The sequence below is a fragment of the Anser brachyrhynchus genome, assembly GCF_964034855.1.
Source record: "Anser brachyrhynchus genome assembly, chromosome: 20".
Lineage (NCBI taxonomy): Eukaryota > Metazoa > Chordata > Aves > Anseriformes > Anatidae > Anser > Anser brachyrhynchus.
Genome location: NC_137713.1, coordinates 1,035,424 through 1,054,047, shown reverse-complemented (window position 1 = coordinate 1,054,047; position 18,624 = coordinate 1,035,424). Strand labels below are relative to the sequence as shown.

The following is an 18,624-nucleotide window of genomic DNA, read 5'->3' as shown; positions in this document are numbered from 1 at the left end:
TTTAATTGAGATATGGTATTATGCTCTTTTCAGTTATAAACTGAAGGCTTCTGCCTTAAATCTTTTAAGTACAGGGTTTTCATAGCTGCTAATTAAAGGTAACCAGCTTTATCTTTCTGGGAGCTATGGAGGTATAACACTAACTCAGGACCAGGTAGGAATATAAATACAGTGGTTAACTGCAAGTTTAAAGAATATGACAGGAGGGAGGAGAAATCTGTTACCTTTCTTGCCACAGAGGAAGAATTTGAATTTTAAATTTTTTTTAGCCTTATTGCTTATTTCATTCTTCAGTAGTCTCTTTAATTCATCCATTGGCTCAAGGTTGTGGGTGAAGGCTATCTGAATGACTTGTATTTTAAGAACACAGATTTACGTATTTAATGCAAACTGGGGTGTCAATTTTATTTTTAGCCCCCCAGCTTCCTGTTTTTTAGCTTAATAAGTATTTGCTTGTTCTTAACTGTTGCTTCTTTCTCATATGAACTTCTTACCATAAACCGTTTTTATGGCCTTGTACATCAGCCAGAACTGACATGCATGCTAAAATAGCTTAGCTTAACTTCTAGGAGTAGGTCAACTGCCCTTAAATTTCAAAGGCATGTATAGTGGTTTTACTGCAGTGTTAATTACTTTCTGTTTCTCTGTTTTAAATAGTTACTGTGTGAAGACTTTCACGGGTCACAGAGAATGGGTGCGCATGGTGCGGCCTAACCAGGATGGCACCTTAATTGCCAGTTGTTCTAATGACCAGACAGTGCGTGTTTGGGTGGTAGCGACAAAGGAATGCAAAGCTGAGCTCCGAGAACATGAGCATGTGGTAGAATGCATTTCCTGGGCTCCTGAGAGCTCATACTCCACCATATCAGAAGCTACGGGATCAGAGGTAATGTTTCCAATGCTAATAAATGTGAAACTACTATGCTTTGTTCTCAAAATATTTGGCAGGTACAGCAGGTATATGAGGGGTTTTTGCTGGTTATACTTGGTATACATTAATCCCCCCTCTTGGCTTCATAGGCTCAGTGCTTTTGTGCTTTAACAGTAAGATGCACTAACGAAAGTGAAGTTTAGAGAGAGGCTATTTCTGAGGTAGAGAGTGGAACCGTGTTCACATACCTGTACAAAGAAACGTGGAAGGTAGCTTATCTAGCATAACATGAAGTTTATAAGGATCCTAGGCAAATGAAAGGTGTAGGGGGAGTAGCAAGTTAGAAATGAAGCTACCTTGGATGTAATTGAAAATGTTATTGCATTTGAATTAAGCTTTGACCTCAGTTTCCTAGTGTGCAGAGTTAATGAAATGAGAAAACATTCTTTTTAAAAAAAAGCATTTGTATGATCATGGATACATATTCTGTCGTTTGGCCATTAAATCTTTAAGAAAGGCTTACTAAAGGTCAGCAAAAATTTTCCTTTTAAGGATGACAAAGTGTAGAAGAAATTAACTTTTATTTCTAGTTTAAAGAACACAACAAACATTTCTACCCTGCCCATAAAGAACCTGAATACCCCAGGAGAAAAGCAGATACGCTGAAGGCAGGAACTTGTCTACTGATGGATCTTACAGATTATTTCAGTCAAATTTTACTTGCATCCTTAAAAGATTCTTACAATCTTTTAATTAAGAGTAATTAAAGCTAAATTCCGAATGTTCACTTCGTCTTGCAGTGATAATTATCTGAAGTGGTGTCTCCACTGCCCTCTGCTGGTCTGATCAACTATATATGTCACATTACAGTAGTTAGCTTTGAGCAAGAAGCAAGTTAATATTAAATTCACAATTGAAGCATTTCAAGTTCTGAGAATTAAGTGTTTCATTCATACTTTGCTTGGTATCGAATGGCAATAAGCTCAGAGTAGGGACTTTCCAAAAATTCTTAAATTGCTTCATTACTTTTTATGAAGAATGTGGACACAAAGGTATGTCTGAACTTCATACTCGTTTGTCCTGAGATGTGTAACTCTATTTGAACCGCACCTACCACTGTATTCAATGTCTTGCAGTAGGCAAGTTTGGATTCAAAGTATTTTTGGTATATGAGTAGGACATAAAATTAATTCTTTCAACAGATTAATTCCTTTCATTTTTTGTTTATTTCTCCTAGTATTAGCAACAAAATGCCTGTGAATCCTAGCTTTAGCATTGTGTGTTTATTAGTTGTAAGCTGTCCTATAATCTAATTTTTCTACTAAGAAATAGCACTCAAAGGATCTGCTTTCTCCCTCTTCTTTCCCCCCTGTATATGCCATAACTTAAAACATAATTTTCTGCAGACTAAGAAGAGTGGCAAGCCTGGGCCTTTTCTGCTGTCTGGATCCAGAGATAAGACCATTAAGATGTGGGACATTAGCACTGGCATGTGCCTTATGACACTTGTAAGTTTATTGGTGTTTTTCTGGTGGTGATAGCTGTGTACTTAACTCCAACTTTAATGTAGTGAATTATCTTCTTTTTTTTTTGTAGAAAAGACAAAGTTGTTGTAATAAGGCGCACACTGGAAATAGACAATTTCAATGGCTTCTGTATTTCAGCTCTTGTTGCTAAGAAATACTAAGAATTTCAAAATACGTAGTATAAATGCAGGAGCATGGTGGTGTAGTTGTTATAATTAGTAGCTTGATTTGTCAGTGGAAATGCTGATAATCAGCTGAATTTTGTCTTCAGTGGAATGTCGTATTCTTTCAATGTGGTGGTCTTCCCGTGGGCTATGGGCTGTTGTTTTCCTGCCTGTATTCAGGTTGGACTAGATGTCAGCGCTGGGGGTGGGGAGCAGGATTGGTGGAGATCACATGAGAACCGCTGTTTGTTTGCCTTCAAGGACAGGAACTCACATTGTTGATAGTGCTGATATAATAAATGTAATAATAGAAACTGAAGGTAAACCTCGAATTCTAATAGGTTTTAGAAAAATAAATGATCTCCTTGCAGGAGCAGAGCAAAGAATTGCTCAGTTTGTCATAGCGTAAATTGTAGAGTATTCAGCCTTAAAACATGCATCTGCTCACTAATGTCTCTTTGTGCTTAAGGTGGGCCATGATAACTGGGTACGTGGCGTTCTGTTCCATTCTGGGGGGAAGTTTATTTTGAGCTGTGCTGATGACAAGACTCTACGTGTCTGGGACTTCAAGAACAAACGATGCATGAAAACCCTCAATGCGCACGAACACTTTGTTACCTCTTTGGGTATGTATTGTTCCACAGTACTTATTGAGACATTCAGAACCACAGATACAAATTTTTCTACATCTTCACCAGCTGAAGTTGAGTACCAAGCTAGGCATTCACATTTTGGGATTCCAGTGAAGTTTTGTGCTATATGTATCTTAGTCATATAAGGACAGATAGGAATTTAGAGTGTTAAGTTTTTTTCCACTTCTGCTGCCAGTGTTGCACGTTGGACGAAGACATTAACTGTCAAGGTGTTCTGGAACCCTTCATTGCTGAGTGTGCAGGGATTTGGGGCAGCGCTGTATTACAAATGCTTGCCAACAACAAAAAAGGCAGGGGACGAGGTAAAAGAGTCAGGAAATAATGTTAATTGTAATTACTGGGCATTCCAGTTTAGTATTACCAGAACTTGATAGATGTCAGTTCCCCCCCCCCCCCACCCTAGCAAAAACACTCCTCACTCAACAAAACTAGCTTTACTCTGGAATCTTCTGTATTGTTTCTTTCTCTGTACTCCTTGGGCAGTTTCTAGTTTCTTCATTAAAGCTGTGTATGCTAGGTTAGCAGTGGACCTGGAATTGGCTACTAAGGTTTTCTAATAAAACTAGTAGTTCTAATCAAGATTCGGGGTTTCTGACTCAACTTCACTCTTAATTTATTGAAAGCAGCTGATCAACAAGGGCTAAAGAAAGGTTAAAGAACATAAAAGTGTTAACATTAGATCCTTGGAATTGTCTGTTTCAGTTCATGGATTTATTTGCTGAACCTTTTCTGTACAATTAGGTGTTCCGAATCATAGAATCATTTAGGTTGGAAAAGACCTCTTAAGATATCTGGTCCATCCTTTAATCTAGCACTGCCAAGTCCAACATTAAACCATGTCACTAAGTAGTACGTGTACATGTTTTTTTGAAGACTTTCGGGGTTGGTGACTCAACTTCTTCCCTGGGCAGTCTGTTCCAATACTTCACAACCCTTTCAGTGAAGAAAATTTTTCCAGATATCCAACCTAAACCTCCCCTGGTGCATTTCAAAGCCAATTCCTTCTGTCTTTCACTTAGTGCTTGGAAGAAGAGACCAATCCCCACCTTGCTTATAGCTTGCTGTAAGGTAATTGTAGAGTGTGATAAGGTCTCCCCTGAAACGTCTTCTCTCCAAGTTAAACAACGCCAGCTCCTTCAGTCACTCCTCACAAGACTTGTTCTCTAGACCCTTCACCAGCTTCATTGCCCTTCTTTGGGCATGCTCCAGGGCCTCGATGTCCTTCTTGTAGTGAGGGTCCCAGAACTGAACACAGTACTTGAGGTGCGGCCTCACCAGAGCTGAGTACAGGGGAACGATAAGTTCCCTAGTCGTGCCGATTCGGATCCAAGCCAGGATGCCATTGGCCTTCTTGGCCACCTGGGCACACTGCTGCCTCATATTCAGCCGACTATCAACCAATACCCCCAGGTCCCTTTCCAATTGGCAGCTTTCCAGCCATTTTTCCCCCAGCCTTTTGACTCTTGACTCTTCATGGATAAACTTGAGTACTGTCTGCTGACCCACCCAGTCCAAAACTTACTTGCATATATGACATAATTTGGGATCTCGTGAGCAACACTACACTTTTTTTTAAACATCAGCTCTACTGTCTACAGCAAAAAGCAAAAGTTTCTTGACTTCTGATTCTAAACTTATATGTAAATAATGATGTTGTCTTCTGGTAATGTTCAAGGGCTTTATCACTTTTGAGGTATTTCAGACTTGTCTCTGTTATAACGTGATCAGATTTCTTTTCCATGGAAGCTCCTTTATAACTGAACTGAAAATAGATTTTCTTGCTTCACAAAACTTTACATTAGAGAATTTGCCTTCAAAACTGGATATGCAGAACTTTGAAATTTAGTCTTTGAAACGGTGTCATTTTTGGGGGAAAAGTAATGGCATTCAGTGAGAGAGGGAAATACTAAATTGCATTCATTGTTAACATACACTTTTCTTTCCTCACAGATTTCCACAAGACGGCACCATATGTGGTTACTGGAAGTGTAGATCAAACAGTAAAAGTGTGGGAGTGCCGTTGATTGAATTCACATTTGACCCCTTTTTCCTCTGGATGCACTCAGATACCATGGTTACCCATTGAGCTCTGTTTAAATAAATATTGTCCTTTCATGTAAATTATTCTGGATGTAGATTGAGCTTATTAAATGTTACACACAAAGTATTCATGCATGGTGAATCCAAATTGTATACTGTAAATTTACATACGTTGTCTAGAAGTACCATAGGTTTAAGAACATGGGCTGGCATTGGTCACATCAGACCTAAGAAGGCAGAAGTTGGATAATTGAAAATAGGGCACTTAACTGAATAGTTGACAGTGTCGTTCTATGTCGGATAATTATACCTGTTTTTCTTTCTGCTGTCTGTTGGTGCCTGAATTGGTGACCTCATTTGGGAAAAGTTTTGTAGGGCTCTTTCAGAAATGTGTATCTATGTAACATCACTTAAGTGTGCTTAATAAATCTTCTCTAAGAATACTAGATAATATGGCTGCAATTCAGAATCTTCTGAACCTTATATGTAATTAATGGAAATTAATTAAACTTTGGAATATTTGTCATGAAACATTTGCCAAATCAACAGAATACACTTGTTTTGGCCTCCTATCACACAAGGGTTGGTATATTTATATAACTGTAAACCTGAAATAAGACAACAAATCTTAGTAGCAGCTGATGTGATAAATGTATTTATTTTTTATTTGGTCATTCAATGGTTAAGCTGTGCTGTTAAACTAAGTTTAAATGTTTTTTTTTAATGCTAGACGAACTTCCAGGAGGAGTTGTCCATCCCACTAGAACTTAGTGATCTAATTTCCAATAGAGCTTAATCTCCCAAATGACTGCCATGGTACAACTTGCTGTTTGCTTTCAATGTTTGTTAGAGATGTGCAATTCCTATTACACAACAGTATCAAAGTACACTTCCCTTATATTCACATGCAGGAGGTTTGGGGTATGCAAAGGTTTCTTGTTTTCTTTAGTGCCTCCTTGGAAACCCTTTTGAATATGAGGTTATATTTACCTTGACAAGACAATGTGGCTTGAATAAAAACTTAGTGGTTCGCATACTGAGAAATCTTGGGATACAGTATTTAAATGCTTTAAAGAAAGCACTAAATACCTTGAGGATCAGATTATAATGGCAGATACAAATTGATACAGGCTTCTAAAAGAAAAAGAAAACACCATCAACAAAACCAAGTCCATCTGTTGGAATGATCCTATCAAGTAAACTTTTAAAAATGAAAAAATAAATCATATCAACAAAACTAGCCCAACTTGGTTATTAGTATTTGCATTGTCTGGTGTATACAATTTTTAACTTGCATATCCCTAAAGTTATAAATTTTGACCTGCAGTGAATGAAAATATTATAAATTAATGTTTTAATCACCATTTTGTGACAAATTTCATTATAGATAACTAAGAATTCCAATACTTACTGAACTAACCAGGTCTTTTTAAAAATCCACTTTAAAATTTCCAGTATACTGAAGTACCAGTCTGATATTTTAACAGATGAAATTGTGCTTTTTTATTCATTTTGTTTAATACATGGCTTTTTAAACTGTCCCTTTTAAAAATAAAAATCCTTGACCAACATAGGGTTGTCTGGAGGGTGTACACACTAAGAAATTGGTGAGGGGTATAGTGGTTAATTTCCTACAGTCGCCCACAAGAAGGATCCTTTCTTCTGCATGGAGGAGATGGATTTCAGTATTGTTTCCCTGCATAGACTTGCCTTTGGGAAGGGGTGGAGGAAATGGAGTTCTGATGTGTGGGTTTTTTTGAGCCAGTTTAAGATTCAGGCTAACTTCTTAAATCCAGTGGTTTACGTAATTTTCAGTGTGTGTTTCTGCACTTAAGCATGCACAGATAAAGTATTTCTTTCTTTGTTAGCTGCTTGGACTGGAAAAATTTGCTGCTCTTTGTCTATTCAAGAATTCCAGATACACAAGTAGTGCATCTTAAAATTCCTCAGTGCATCTGCAATTGTTAAGTAATAAGTCCGTTTAATTCCTGATAGGACCTAGAAACTTTATTTAAGTATAACAAAAGACCACACTCATGTACATAACTCGTAAACATAACTGAGAAATTAAAGGTACCTATTAAGTGGAAATTGTCTACTGCATTTTTTTCCCTGTAGTATACAACTATACACAAGGGCAAACAACTAACTAAAGTCATGTAAGCAGCATCTAATTGCTTGTGTGAAACACCCTGCCAAGTACTTCTGTAGTGCAGTTTGCAACCTTCTCCTTTAATAAGCAGTGAATAATCTCAGGGATGGTCCTGAATGGATCAAAAGTTAAAGCCCTGTTTAGACAAAAAAGTGAAAGCCACAACACAGGAGTTGGGTTTGTGAGGGTTTCCTGCAGTGTTGCTCCTTGATATTACACTGTGTTGAACTTTTTCACTGTTTGCAACGTTTTCTGTCAGCTGTCTAATCCTGTGCCTTTCCTGTGATAACAAGTACAATAATGAGGTTACCGGTTTGGATAACAAAATAAATCTATTAGAGCATTTAAGAGGTTCACTGCTTTGTCACTTTCCGTACTAGAATTGGCATTTCTTAAAAAAAATAACTATATATAGACTGTGTTACCAAATAGACAATACAGACTTTTTTGGGGGGTTAAAAACAGACAGACATTCCAGTGCCACACTGACATAATGTGCCCAGGAAGTCTTAGATGCATTCTAAAAAGTGCAACATTTATTGTGGTTTAGACATAATCTGGAAGTTGATGTTTTATAGCATCTTGCACTTTAGAAGATTTAAAAAAAAAATACCGTCCTGCTTTTGTGTATGGTGTGACCAATGATGTGCCCGGGGCACTAATTAAAAAGAAAAAAAAAAAAAACTAGTTGCTAGCAAGTTGTCCAAGGGCTGTGGAGCACTGTAGTATTTTGAAAGCTTTGGCTATAGACTCACCAAGCCCAGTCTTACTGTCAGTACCCTGCTTCTCCTGTTTGCCTCCTCCTGTTTTTATGTGAACTGCCTGATAATATCACTCTTAAATGGCTTTTGACTCGTATGAAAGCTATTTAAAAGAAAAAGATACTTTTTTTTTTTGTAGACAGTGGTGGCTTGATAATCCTTTTAATGATTTGAGTATAAAGAAAAAAATACTAAGGTGAGTGAAGGAAAAACGCACTTAGAATGAGTTATTTGCTGTCCAGCTGTACATAAAGTCCAGTGTGTTTTTGAAAAGTCAATACCAAGAATCTTCTAGCAAAGAATACGTGCATAAAACGGTAGGGATAAACATATTAGGAGTGGGAAAGGTTGGGTTGGATTTACAAGTCACAACTGGATTTAACTGGCCTTTATATCTTTCCACTGTGTCATGTAAGTAGCTGCTTTCTTGTCCTACCTATCCCTCAGGCTTCCCCAAGTTCATTCTGAAGATAAGCGAGCAAAATCTTCAAGTTTTAGAAGTTGATCCTGACATTGACATGAAGGCAAACGTTGAATTTTTCGTAAGAACTATGTTAGAGGTTGCAATTGGAGAAAACAGTTCCCAGACTGTAGGAGTTAACTGAAGATATGACACAATTAAAAACAAAAAACAAAAAAACAGTAAAGGAATGTATATAATACTGCTCTGTGTTTTACAGTAAGATTTGTTGCTCTCAGACTGTGTAAAACAAAATTTATTCATGTTTTCTGCATATTAAAAAAATCTTATTGTACCAATTGGTAAACTATTAAATGCATATAAAACTAGATGTGTTTTTGTTTCCTTGGATGCAAGAATTAAAACTATTTTGAAAACAAGTTACCGGTGTTCCACCCATCAGATTTTGCTCCACACTGCTTTTTCTTGTAACCTGATTTTAATTCAAATTGTACATGAGTAAGGAAATGTAAGGCATTTTTAAGGCAGATGGTTGCAGTTAGGCTATTCTGAGGTTTTGTTGGTGAATATGGTAAAGTGAGATTTTATTAAAATGTATGCAAACTTAAAAAGCCAGTTTCCTCTCTGATCTGAAGGTTGTTGTTTTTAATGCTGTACCGAGTGGTTTCGCGCTCCCTAACGCCGCAGTGCTGAGCCCACAGGAGGAGGCGCGCGCCGTGGGCACCGTGCTAGGAGGCCGCTTTGACTTTTCAGCGTAGTAAGATTTTCTGTGATGAAGTACATTTGGAGCAGAATTTACTGAAGTTGTTGGGTAGAACCCCCCATGTCTCGTACTGCAGGTGTCAGGGAGGCGTAGCGCAGCACAGCCTCCTGCAGCACACGCACGCCGCGGTGCCCTTGCACGCTCTGCCGCAGGCGCGGGCACTGCCTCACCATTCCTGGCAAAACACAGCGTCAGTGAGGCCAACAGTAAGAGCTGGTGGTGTTGGTGGCGAGTCTGAGTGTCTTCAGTTGCCCTTGCTGCCTTTCTGCATCGTGTTCAGCCGGCTGCCTCCTGCTGTCCTCCCGCAGCGTCAGATGGTGAGCCTTTGTGTTTTTTTTCCTTACCTTGAGCCTTAATTTACTGTTGGCCTAATAGAACCACCTTTCGCTTTTTGCTAGCTCTTTGGTCAGTACCATTGGAGCTATTAACACTGAAAGGTGCACGCTGGGGTGAATCCTCCCAAGCATTTCGGTGTGGGAGTAATTTGCTCTCTTAGGCACCAAAAGCCTCGTGTGGTTGGAGGTGCGTGTATGCAAAGCTGAGGCACTGAAGCAGGGCTTAAATTTTATTTTAATGTTGCTGTCTTGCAGTTGGGGTGTAGTTTTTTCCTTCTGCTCTGGCCTTCGTTGCCTTGAGTGCTGTTTATAAATGGCTCAGTAACTAACGTGGAAATGCTCGTTTCTTCAGCGGTAGAAGGACAAGGCTGTAACCTTGACCATGATGTGGGGAAAGAATGAAGTAAAGCCACCCTACCAGCTATTGTCCCTGTAAGCTTCTTGCATGGTGTTACCTAGTAGCAGCTGAGCTGGGGCTGCTCTGTTGACGATCTGTTGGAGACGTTCGTTTGTGACCCACTTAACTGAACGTCCAGCTCAAGTCCCGCTTCTGGCTGCGATGAATGTCTGGGTGAGCCAGAAAAGGCCTTTGAACTGATGAATTAAGATGTAGATTTCAAAGAAAGCGATATGAAAAACACAGTAAGCTTATCAAACGGAAGAGATAAGGCCTACTAAACTGTGAGTTGCCATGAGGTATCTGTGCAGTTGAAGCATTTCCCAGCCCCCAAACAGCTGCCGCCAGCAGCCGTGGTGTGGAGAGGCACCTCCTTGGGTGGTTTGCTTGCCTGTAGAAACGACTGGTACTAAAATGTCCCAGCAGCCAGGGCTGAATATGACGAGACATTACACTGGTAAGAGAATGGGTTCAGCCGAGTGGGCGGCTCTGTGCAGGTAACGTGGCTGCTGAGTGCCGCGAGGCGACTGGTGCCGCGCAGGGAGGTTGTGTCAGGGTGTAGGAGTTGGCTTATGGTAAATGCTGAAATCCCATTGTATGGAAAACAACTAGGGAGGATAAAAATAGTGGGTTGCTTTCTATATGCCATCTTCAGAACTGCTGATGGTTTCAGTATGTCTCAATTTAATTCTCTGCAGTTATTTTGCCAGGCAGTGGCACACGGTTACTGCTAGCTCTGGCACCGGGGCACTGCAGGGGCCTACGTGCCCCGACACGCGGAGTGCTGGTGTGTTTGATGCAGCGCCTCAGGAGAAGGTGCACTATATGTAGTTGCATAAAGTAATAATAAATTTGGCCTAACAGACCTAAGCTGGGCTAGGTTTGGGAGAGCTATGTGCAGGTTCCTGAACTTCTACCCTCTTCTTGGTCTGCTGTGTCCTCGGTTTGGGTCAGGGCTTCCACGATCATTTGTCTTCTCAGACTTGTGAACTCAATACCTGAGAACACCCAAAGCCAAAGAGAGGTAAAGAGGATTATGGAACTCTTCTTCAATGCAGTTATTGAACAAATTATAGCATTCAAGCTGCTTAGCTTTGTTAGTGAGACTTTGTGTGCTTCTGCTTCATTTCCCTTGTTTACCAGGAGAGCACCTGAGCCTCTGCTCAGCCCCTGCTCGCCCCGGGGGGACGTGCTGCTGAGGTGGCTGTTAACAGATGAGAGTAGCTCTTGCTTCTCTGTGGTTTTGTCTTGCTGGGGTTATGATGGTATTAGTGTTATTACTGATCTTTTGGAATCAAGTCCTGGGACAGCCCCTCGTGGCACTTGGATAATGGGGGAGGCAGGGGGTACACAGAGAGGAGCGAGTATCAGGCTGCACAAATTCGTGAACAGTGCAATTTACTGACGTGTTCAAGCAGCCCCCACACCTCTAAAAAGGTGGCGGAGCTTCTGCCCCGCAGGAGGCACCCACTGCTGGGCCTGCCAAGCCTGCAGCTGGGAGCCCAACCCTCAGCACGCCCCCATTTCGCTCCCTTCTGAACATCACCCTGCCCAGGGCGCTGCGGGTGGCAGCCCCAGCGCCCACCTCAGTGCCGGCAGAGGAGCGCTGGAAGGGGCCTCAGTTCCCCCACAGCAGCTGCAGTAGAGGCGCACGCTTTAAGGCTGCCCACTAACGTGACCTGGTCTGTCCTAGGGGCTCTTGCTCAGAACAGAAGCCGGGGGCTCTGTGATGGTGCTCAGCTGAATGTTAGCCACCACCTTAGAGCAGTTTTTAAAGAAATTGATAAGTAGTGTCTAAAATAGTTTCAAAAGCTTTTAATGGACTAAAAGACACTAGCAAAAGAAAGTTCTTATAGGAAAGATGCACTGTAGTCATTTATTGATTGCTTTCCATGAAATTCAGATATTTTTTTTTCCAATAGGAGCAAGGTCTTTTGCAGTAAAGACTCCTCCTGCTTTGCCACCTCTAACAACTCGGCGGCTGCTCCCCAACTTCCCTTCCCCCCCCACCAAAGTTACAAATACCTGTAATGTAGTACAGGAACCCAAGGGTACAGAGCACAGTGACAGCACTTGTTTCTCCAGAAGGTCAGTAAAAGCAGCAATGCAAATTAGCATAGGGTACTAGCCATGACAGACAAAATGAGAAAGAGACTGGACTCCTTTGTCAGCACAGGGTGGTTTTGGACTAGCAATCAGAAGTTGCTCTACAGCTTGATCTGTTTGGGAAAAAAGGACATTCAACTGTCGGCATACCATGGCCTGCAGTGGCTAAGTCTTACCTGCTTCATGACTTGCACTACCAGGGGAGCCTGTGCTCGTCCTTTAAAGTGACGATGGGATGTGTGTGGTGGGAGGGGGGAAAGACAGAGGCAGTTTGTGGCATCTGCCACTTCAGCAACATCCATTGCCAGCAATGGAAGCTCCCCTGGGAACAATCTCAAACCCCGTGTGCAAAACGTTAGTTATGAAGACATCAGCCAGAGGTTTCAGTGCCGGGGGAAGAGTGGTTTTACTTAACCCCCCTCCCTGCCCCAAAGCCTACTAATTTCGTGTTGTATGAAACTCACGATTCCAATTTAGTTAAATTTGGCAACCAGGTTAACGTTGATCAGCTCTGTGGTACAGCTGCTATTTCAAATCAGATCAAGTCCCTGTTTCTTACTTTTCCTCCCCTCTGTTAAGTAGGCAACTGCGGCCCAATAAATCACTTCAGTTCAGACCTTGTTTGATGCCATTATCAATCTCGTCTAGGCACTGGGGTTTCCACTGTAATGGAAGTTTGTGCGCTTTAATTATCAAGCCCTCACTCTTTGGATACAATATCCTAAGTTACTCAGCTACAAGCAGAGCAGAGGTGGAACTGTAAGTATCATATATATTTATATATATTTTTCTCTATATCTTGAAAATTAGAACATGAATGTTACTTACAAAAAAACTGACTTGCCAAACTGCCAACCAAAAGTAGAAAAAATGGTTAAAGGAATCCAATGGCTATATCCTGATGTAGAAAATGCTGTACATTTCCCCACTTACTTACACACCTTACAGGCTTCAATTATCTGAGCAATACAAATATGGCTGCTTAATTTTCCTTAGCACAAATTAGGATAGTGACTGGGGGGGGCGGGGGGGAATAAATCTTTTGGCTTGGAATCCACATCTTACAAGAATGCTGAGCAGTGGATAGGGGATGTTTTTGTACTGGTTTTAGCAAAGCAGTGTCCTTAGTCAACATAAAAATGACCTGAGAAATGTTATATACCTCAAGACAATTCATTTGGAATTCATATGTACAAAGTAGAAATAACTGATGATATGTGCACACACACACACATACACACACACAGGCACAACAGCCTCTGGCTGTGCTCACCTAGGATGGGTCTTTCATATGCTGCTGCATCCTGGCCACCTTCCCCCTTCACGTGGCAGATACAAGCTCAGTCAGACAGATTACATTTCTCAGATTAGTTCTTTGCATTGTGTATTAATTGTACCAGTGCAATAACATTGTCAAAAAAAAGGAGGAGCTGCTCCAGGGGAGTCCAAGACCCTGGTTCAGATTCAGAAAAGGGTGGTTTAACTTTTTTTTTTTTTAAAGCGAGGTACACATTAAGCAGAGCTCTGTGTTAAGGGGATCGCAGTGGAAGGCATGCTTGGCTCAGCTTCTTTCTCCTCCACAGCTTTGTCCTCTGGTTCCAGCTGTTCACCACTTTTTATGCTTTCCTGGAGCTGCTGGCGTCTCTGCACCTCTGCTTTAAGGTTCTCCAAGTCTTTTTGGCTGAGGGGAAAACCAGGAAGGGTAGCAAATATTAGCAAATATAAAGAATGGAGTGAAGCACAGGGACAAAAGGTAGCCACTGCTGTTCTCTACAGTTAGGCCAGCACTACTCACTTCATTTCTTACAGGTAGAGCCCACTGACTGTACTTCAGCTACCTCCTGCTCTTCCAAACAGAGCTAAAGAAAAACAAACCTTTTGCTACCAGGGGGACGGGCTGAGAACAGGAGACAGTGGGAAATACCAGCTCCCTGGCTGCTTGCAGAGCAGCCCAGGGAGAAGCTGCACCATAGTGGTCTTGCCCACATAAGCATCACTTCTCAAGGAAGGTTCCCAGTTTCCTTAAGATGCATGGAGCGGTTTTATGAGAGCAGAAAGCTGCTACAAGGTCACGGTTACAGTCCTGTAATAGACACTGACAATTCATGCAATACTCCTCCAACCAGGAGCTTTTCTAGCACTGTTACAGCTTGCTGAGGGATCTCAGAGAACAATCCCTTTACAAGGGTTCAGGAGTACCTTCAGGTGACTGTGGCACCTTCTAAAGCAGTTTTTTTCCTGCAGGAGTGACAATTTGCCTAGTGCTGGCAGAAGATAAAAAGTACGTAACCTCTGGAAACTCCACATTTCGGGTCAGAGTGACTCCATGTAAAGGGAAACATGGGGCTCATGCTATCTCAGGAACAAAGCGAGACACTGCTTGACTTCTACAGCCATGAGTTAGGACACAAAGGTACAATGTACATAGTTATCACTCTACCTTAGCGGAATGAAGAGAATTCCATTGATAATGTTGAGCTGCTCCAGGATGCTGGCCATACTGGGAGCTGTGAACTACAGCACAAGTTTAAAAGTCAAAATCCAGACTGAACAACTGAGCAAATCCAGATTAGGCAATATCCCTCCTTCCCCCTCCAACTATAAAAGGGGCACTATTTACCAACAGTTGAGAAAAAGCTAGGTCTAGCAGCAGTGACTTTACAGCTCATATTTTTGCATCTCTTTACAGTCCCATGTTAAAGAGGCATCTATAGATCTCCGTCACTGTAGGAGACTTTCACTATGAGCACAGTCAGAGTTTAGTTAAACAGAATGTTTATACAAGCTCAAAATCCCTTGCTCTATTACAGCAAACAGGATTAGGGATTTTATTTCTCCTGGCACGTTAACAGGAACATGCTATGCTCACAGTTAAGACAGGTGGTCAATAAGGCTGACGCTAGTCTCAGATACCTCAGTTTCATAACACTGCCTTTCACTTATCTGCACATATATTGTTCTTGTTACAGGCAAGGAATAATTCCCTTACCTTGTTTTTGGGACAGAGGCCAGCACAGCGCTTTCTTATATGGTTACACAGAGTCCCTAGGCCCCTGTGCACTACCACAAATAGTCCTGGGACACAACTACAGTGAAGTATTCTGGATGAGGCTGCAAATGAATTTCCAGGACAGATGGACTCTCAGTAATACTGCTGCTTCCGGGACTGTCCTGCTGTATCAGCTGTGACATCAAACCTCAACTTGCCTGCTTTCCCCTCCACCCCCTCCAAGTGTTATAACATGGGTAAACTCTTCATTACTCTTCAATGGGTTTGAGCCTCCTAGCGCAACACTTAGACTTGACCATTTACCCGATTCAAGGTCCTTACACTCAGATTGCTCCGCCACAAACTCCTCAGTTCTGTATCCAGTTCTTTGCAGTGAGAAGAAAACCCCAACACTCCCACAGAGAGCTGTCCTTCTCTGCCCTTTCTACTGGGAGCTGCCTGTGCAGCTGGAAGCCCCTTCCTCAGCCTGCCGGCTAGCAGTCCTCTGGCAGCCACTTGTGCACGGCATAGCAGGGAGGACACCCAGCACACAGGTGGCTGCACACTTGCCTAGATATGCCACAGACAGGCTGGTGTGACTTGCCAGGTGCACATGCAGATAACAGCAGTTGGTTCCTGCTGCGTGGAAGGCAGAGCAAAGCAGGCACCCCACGCTCTGCTGTCCAGCCTTCCCAAACCACAAAGTCCTTGGACGGAGAACAAAGCACTTGGTGAAAGGTGCCTCTTTTTTTTTTTAAAGGATGAGGAAACTGAGGTGCTTTTGTATTGAGTAATGTGCCTACAGCCAGTGAGTCAGCAGCAGGGGCAGGTTTGTGCGTAGGTGTCCCAGTCTCCCATAGCACAGGCTGCCCCATGTGGGCTTCCCAGTGTGAGCACCCTGCACAGCAGCCAGCTTGGCTTGCGGGCTTAAGCTCAAGAGAAAGAGCCCAAGCCCAGAAGAGCTGTATGCAGAAGCAGAGGAGGCAAGTGCTCAGTCCACAGCAGTAACACTTTCCTGTTTCTACCTGAGCCTCTGCCTTTCTCAGGGACCTCCTGTCTGTGTCTGCAACTGGCACAGCTGTTACTGCTTCCTGCACAGGCAGAAGGCTGCATGCTTATGCTCACATGGCCTTCAGTAGCAGCTGAATACAAATCTCTGCATTCATGGCAAGTACTCTCAACTGCTTTCATCGCATAAGGTTACCTTAAGTGGCATGATGTTCGCATTGGAGCCATTCTTGTAGATCTCATTCATTGTGCGTTGAAGAGCGACTGCTTGCTGAGTCAGGTATTTCAAGTACTCAGAGCTCTCTTTGGTCTTTTCATGGTGTTCTCCAAGCTAACCAGGAAAGGAAGAAAAAAGTTGCGTTATAAATCAGGGTGCACTCCTAGTCTTTGCCAGCTCAACATCCTTATAGAAAACCATCAGAATTGTATTCGACCTACATTGGCATTAAAAACCAAACAGAAATCATTCCTGCAGGAGCCTTGTTGTCAAAAGTACAACTTTCTATCAAGTAGAAGCATGTTTGCAGGGTGAGAGGCATTCCCTCCACCAGACTGTGCTTTCAGCCAGCGAGATGGCACAGAATCACAGTGTGCAACTGCAGACGTGTTCAGACAGACCCCAGGCTGATGCAGAAGTTTCACTGTGCATCAGCAAGGGCTCCAAGCGAGAGGGTACTACCCACAGAACAGCTCAACCACCAAACTACTTTGGATCTGGCATTTGAAAGACATGTGATGCACATAGCAGAAAGAACAGCCCAGCTCTTTCCATGCCCTACCAGAACATGGGGCTAGGGCACTAACAGAAGCTTCTGCCCAATGGCAGGGGCACAGCAAGAACAGATTAACAGGAAAGTCCATTCAAAGACTTTCAGAATAAAAAAACAATCAACTACAGCACAGGGCAGCAATTCTGTCCCATCCCTAGAAAGACAGCAGCTCCCTGGCATCTGCTCAGAGCTGTTTACAAGAAAGGCCTCCCTGAGTTTAAGTTGCAGCATCCCTTTGCAGTGGTAGTACTTGTTTGGGGCAGGAAAGCAACGCAAGAAGTTAGCAGCATGCACACTTGTTACCTGGTTTTTGTAGATCGTGTAGCCTTCCTTCTCGTGCTGCAGCGCTGACCGGAATTCTGCTTTGCTCTCATACACTCGGGCTACCAAGTGGTGGCTGAGGGAAATAAAAGGGTTTAGAGGCGACGTAATGAAGAAACGTTTCTGTGCTACAGAGAGGATGGCTTTAGCAAAGCAAAATGTAGGCTAGAAGTCTTAACAGTCCTGTATTCGTTGCCTTTGACATTGCTGCATACTGCACCTTGGTAAGCTACTTTTCCCCACCCCAGCTGGGGTTTGGCACACTACACTGATGTAGGCTTGATTGTTATTGAAATGCTGAGAAGTGACCTACAGAAGACGGGACTGAACTTGGGATTTTTTTTCCTGCTGCATCCAAGAAAGCTGAAGGTTGCAGCAGTGCATTGAATAAAGGCAAGACATCTACAAGAATATCTTGTTAACTGGAGAAGGAGGAAGCAGCTATAAGCCCTTTCCCTTTCAAAAAGGGCTTTTTGTTTCTTGGAAAGCAAATGTGTTAATAACTTGATTAGTCCAGACAAAAAAAAAAAATCAAGAAGTCTTCCAGCACAGCAAACAGTGGCAAAGCTGGGATCCAAGTCACCTGGTTTCTCTCCAGTCTGGAGAGTTGACTTGGCTTGGACTTCGCTTCCTTAACGCTTCTGGAATGAAAAAAAGACTTCTATTTTTGGCAGTTTTACTCTGTGGGAAGTGATGGACCTCATCAAGCATCCCAGTGCTACCGAGGGAAGGAAAGAGTCTCTCTCCAGAATAATATCCATCAACTGCTAGAAAACAAATCAGATTCTTGTGGGTGCTTAATAAGATTTATTTTCACCCTGACGAAGAACAGATGGGTTACAATGTGGTAGTAATTAGGAGTGGGCCACTGCTTGGTTGTTTGTGAGCCAGTTCTGCATTCAAGGACAGAGCATGCAGCACTGAAGAGCAGTGGGCATTTAGAATAGATCCTAAAGGTGCCAACCACTCATAGCTCCCTTGGAAACAAAATGCCGCTCAGTATTTTACTCAAATGCAAGGGTTTAATGGTGAAGGACAAAAGCAAATGAAATGTTTCCTCAAAGGTAGCTCCCTGAGGGCTGAAACAATTAACTACACGTGTTTACATTGCATCCCAGTCTCCCAGTATAATTACATTAGCCTTGCTCTCTAACCTTCAATTGCCACGTGCTTTTTTCTCACTCTAGCCTGTGAGTACCAAGGTCATCCTGACATATTTTTGGGGCAACCAGCATTAAGCAGATCCCACAATTAACTTCAAGAACAAGGGATCTCTGTCCTTCTAGATCGACTTGGATGTTGCAGCATTATCTTGACTGCATGCAGCCCACCAGTCCCAAGGAGTAT

At 42.3% G+C, this 18,624-nt stretch overlaps 2 protein-coding genes across 5 annotated transcripts in view; one reads left to right on the top strand and one right to left on the bottom strand.

The window, feature by feature from the left end:
- Positions 1-8,956, top strand: part of PAFAH1B1 (platelet activating factor acetylhydrolase 1b regulatory subunit 1) — a 36,285-nt gene extending 27,329 nt beyond the window's left edge. For both annotated transcript variants that reach the window (XM_080562751.1, XM_080562752.1), the window contains exons 8-11: positions 658-886; positions 2,278-2,379; positions 3,031-3,187; positions 5,165-8,956. In XM_080562751.1, coding sequence (XP_080418877.1) covers positions 658-886; positions 2,278-2,379; positions 3,031-3,187; positions 5,165-5,238 — 562 coding nt within the window. In that variant the 3' untranslated portion in view covers positions 5,239-8,956. The remainder of the gene's footprint in view (positions 1-657; positions 887-2,277; positions 2,380-3,030; positions 3,188-5,164) is intronic.
- Positions 8,957-11,933: 2,977 nt separating this feature from the next.
- CLUH (clustered mitochondria homolog) overlaps positions 11,934-18,624 on the bottom strand; it is a 35,637-nt gene continuing 28,946 nt past the window's right edge. For all 3 annotated transcript variants that reach the window (XM_080562727.1, XM_080562728.1, XM_080562726.1), the window contains 4 exons: positions 17,260-17,353; positions 16,383-16,517; positions 14,630-14,703; positions 11,934-13,870 (listed from right to left, as the gene is read on the bottom strand). In XM_080562727.1, the coding sequence (XP_080418853.1) occupies positions 13,702-13,870; positions 14,630-14,703; positions 16,383-16,517; positions 17,260-17,353 (472 nt within the window). In that variant the 3' untranslated portion in view covers positions 11,934-13,701. The remainder of the gene's footprint in view (positions 13,871-14,629; positions 14,704-16,382; positions 16,518-17,259; positions 17,354-18,624) is intronic.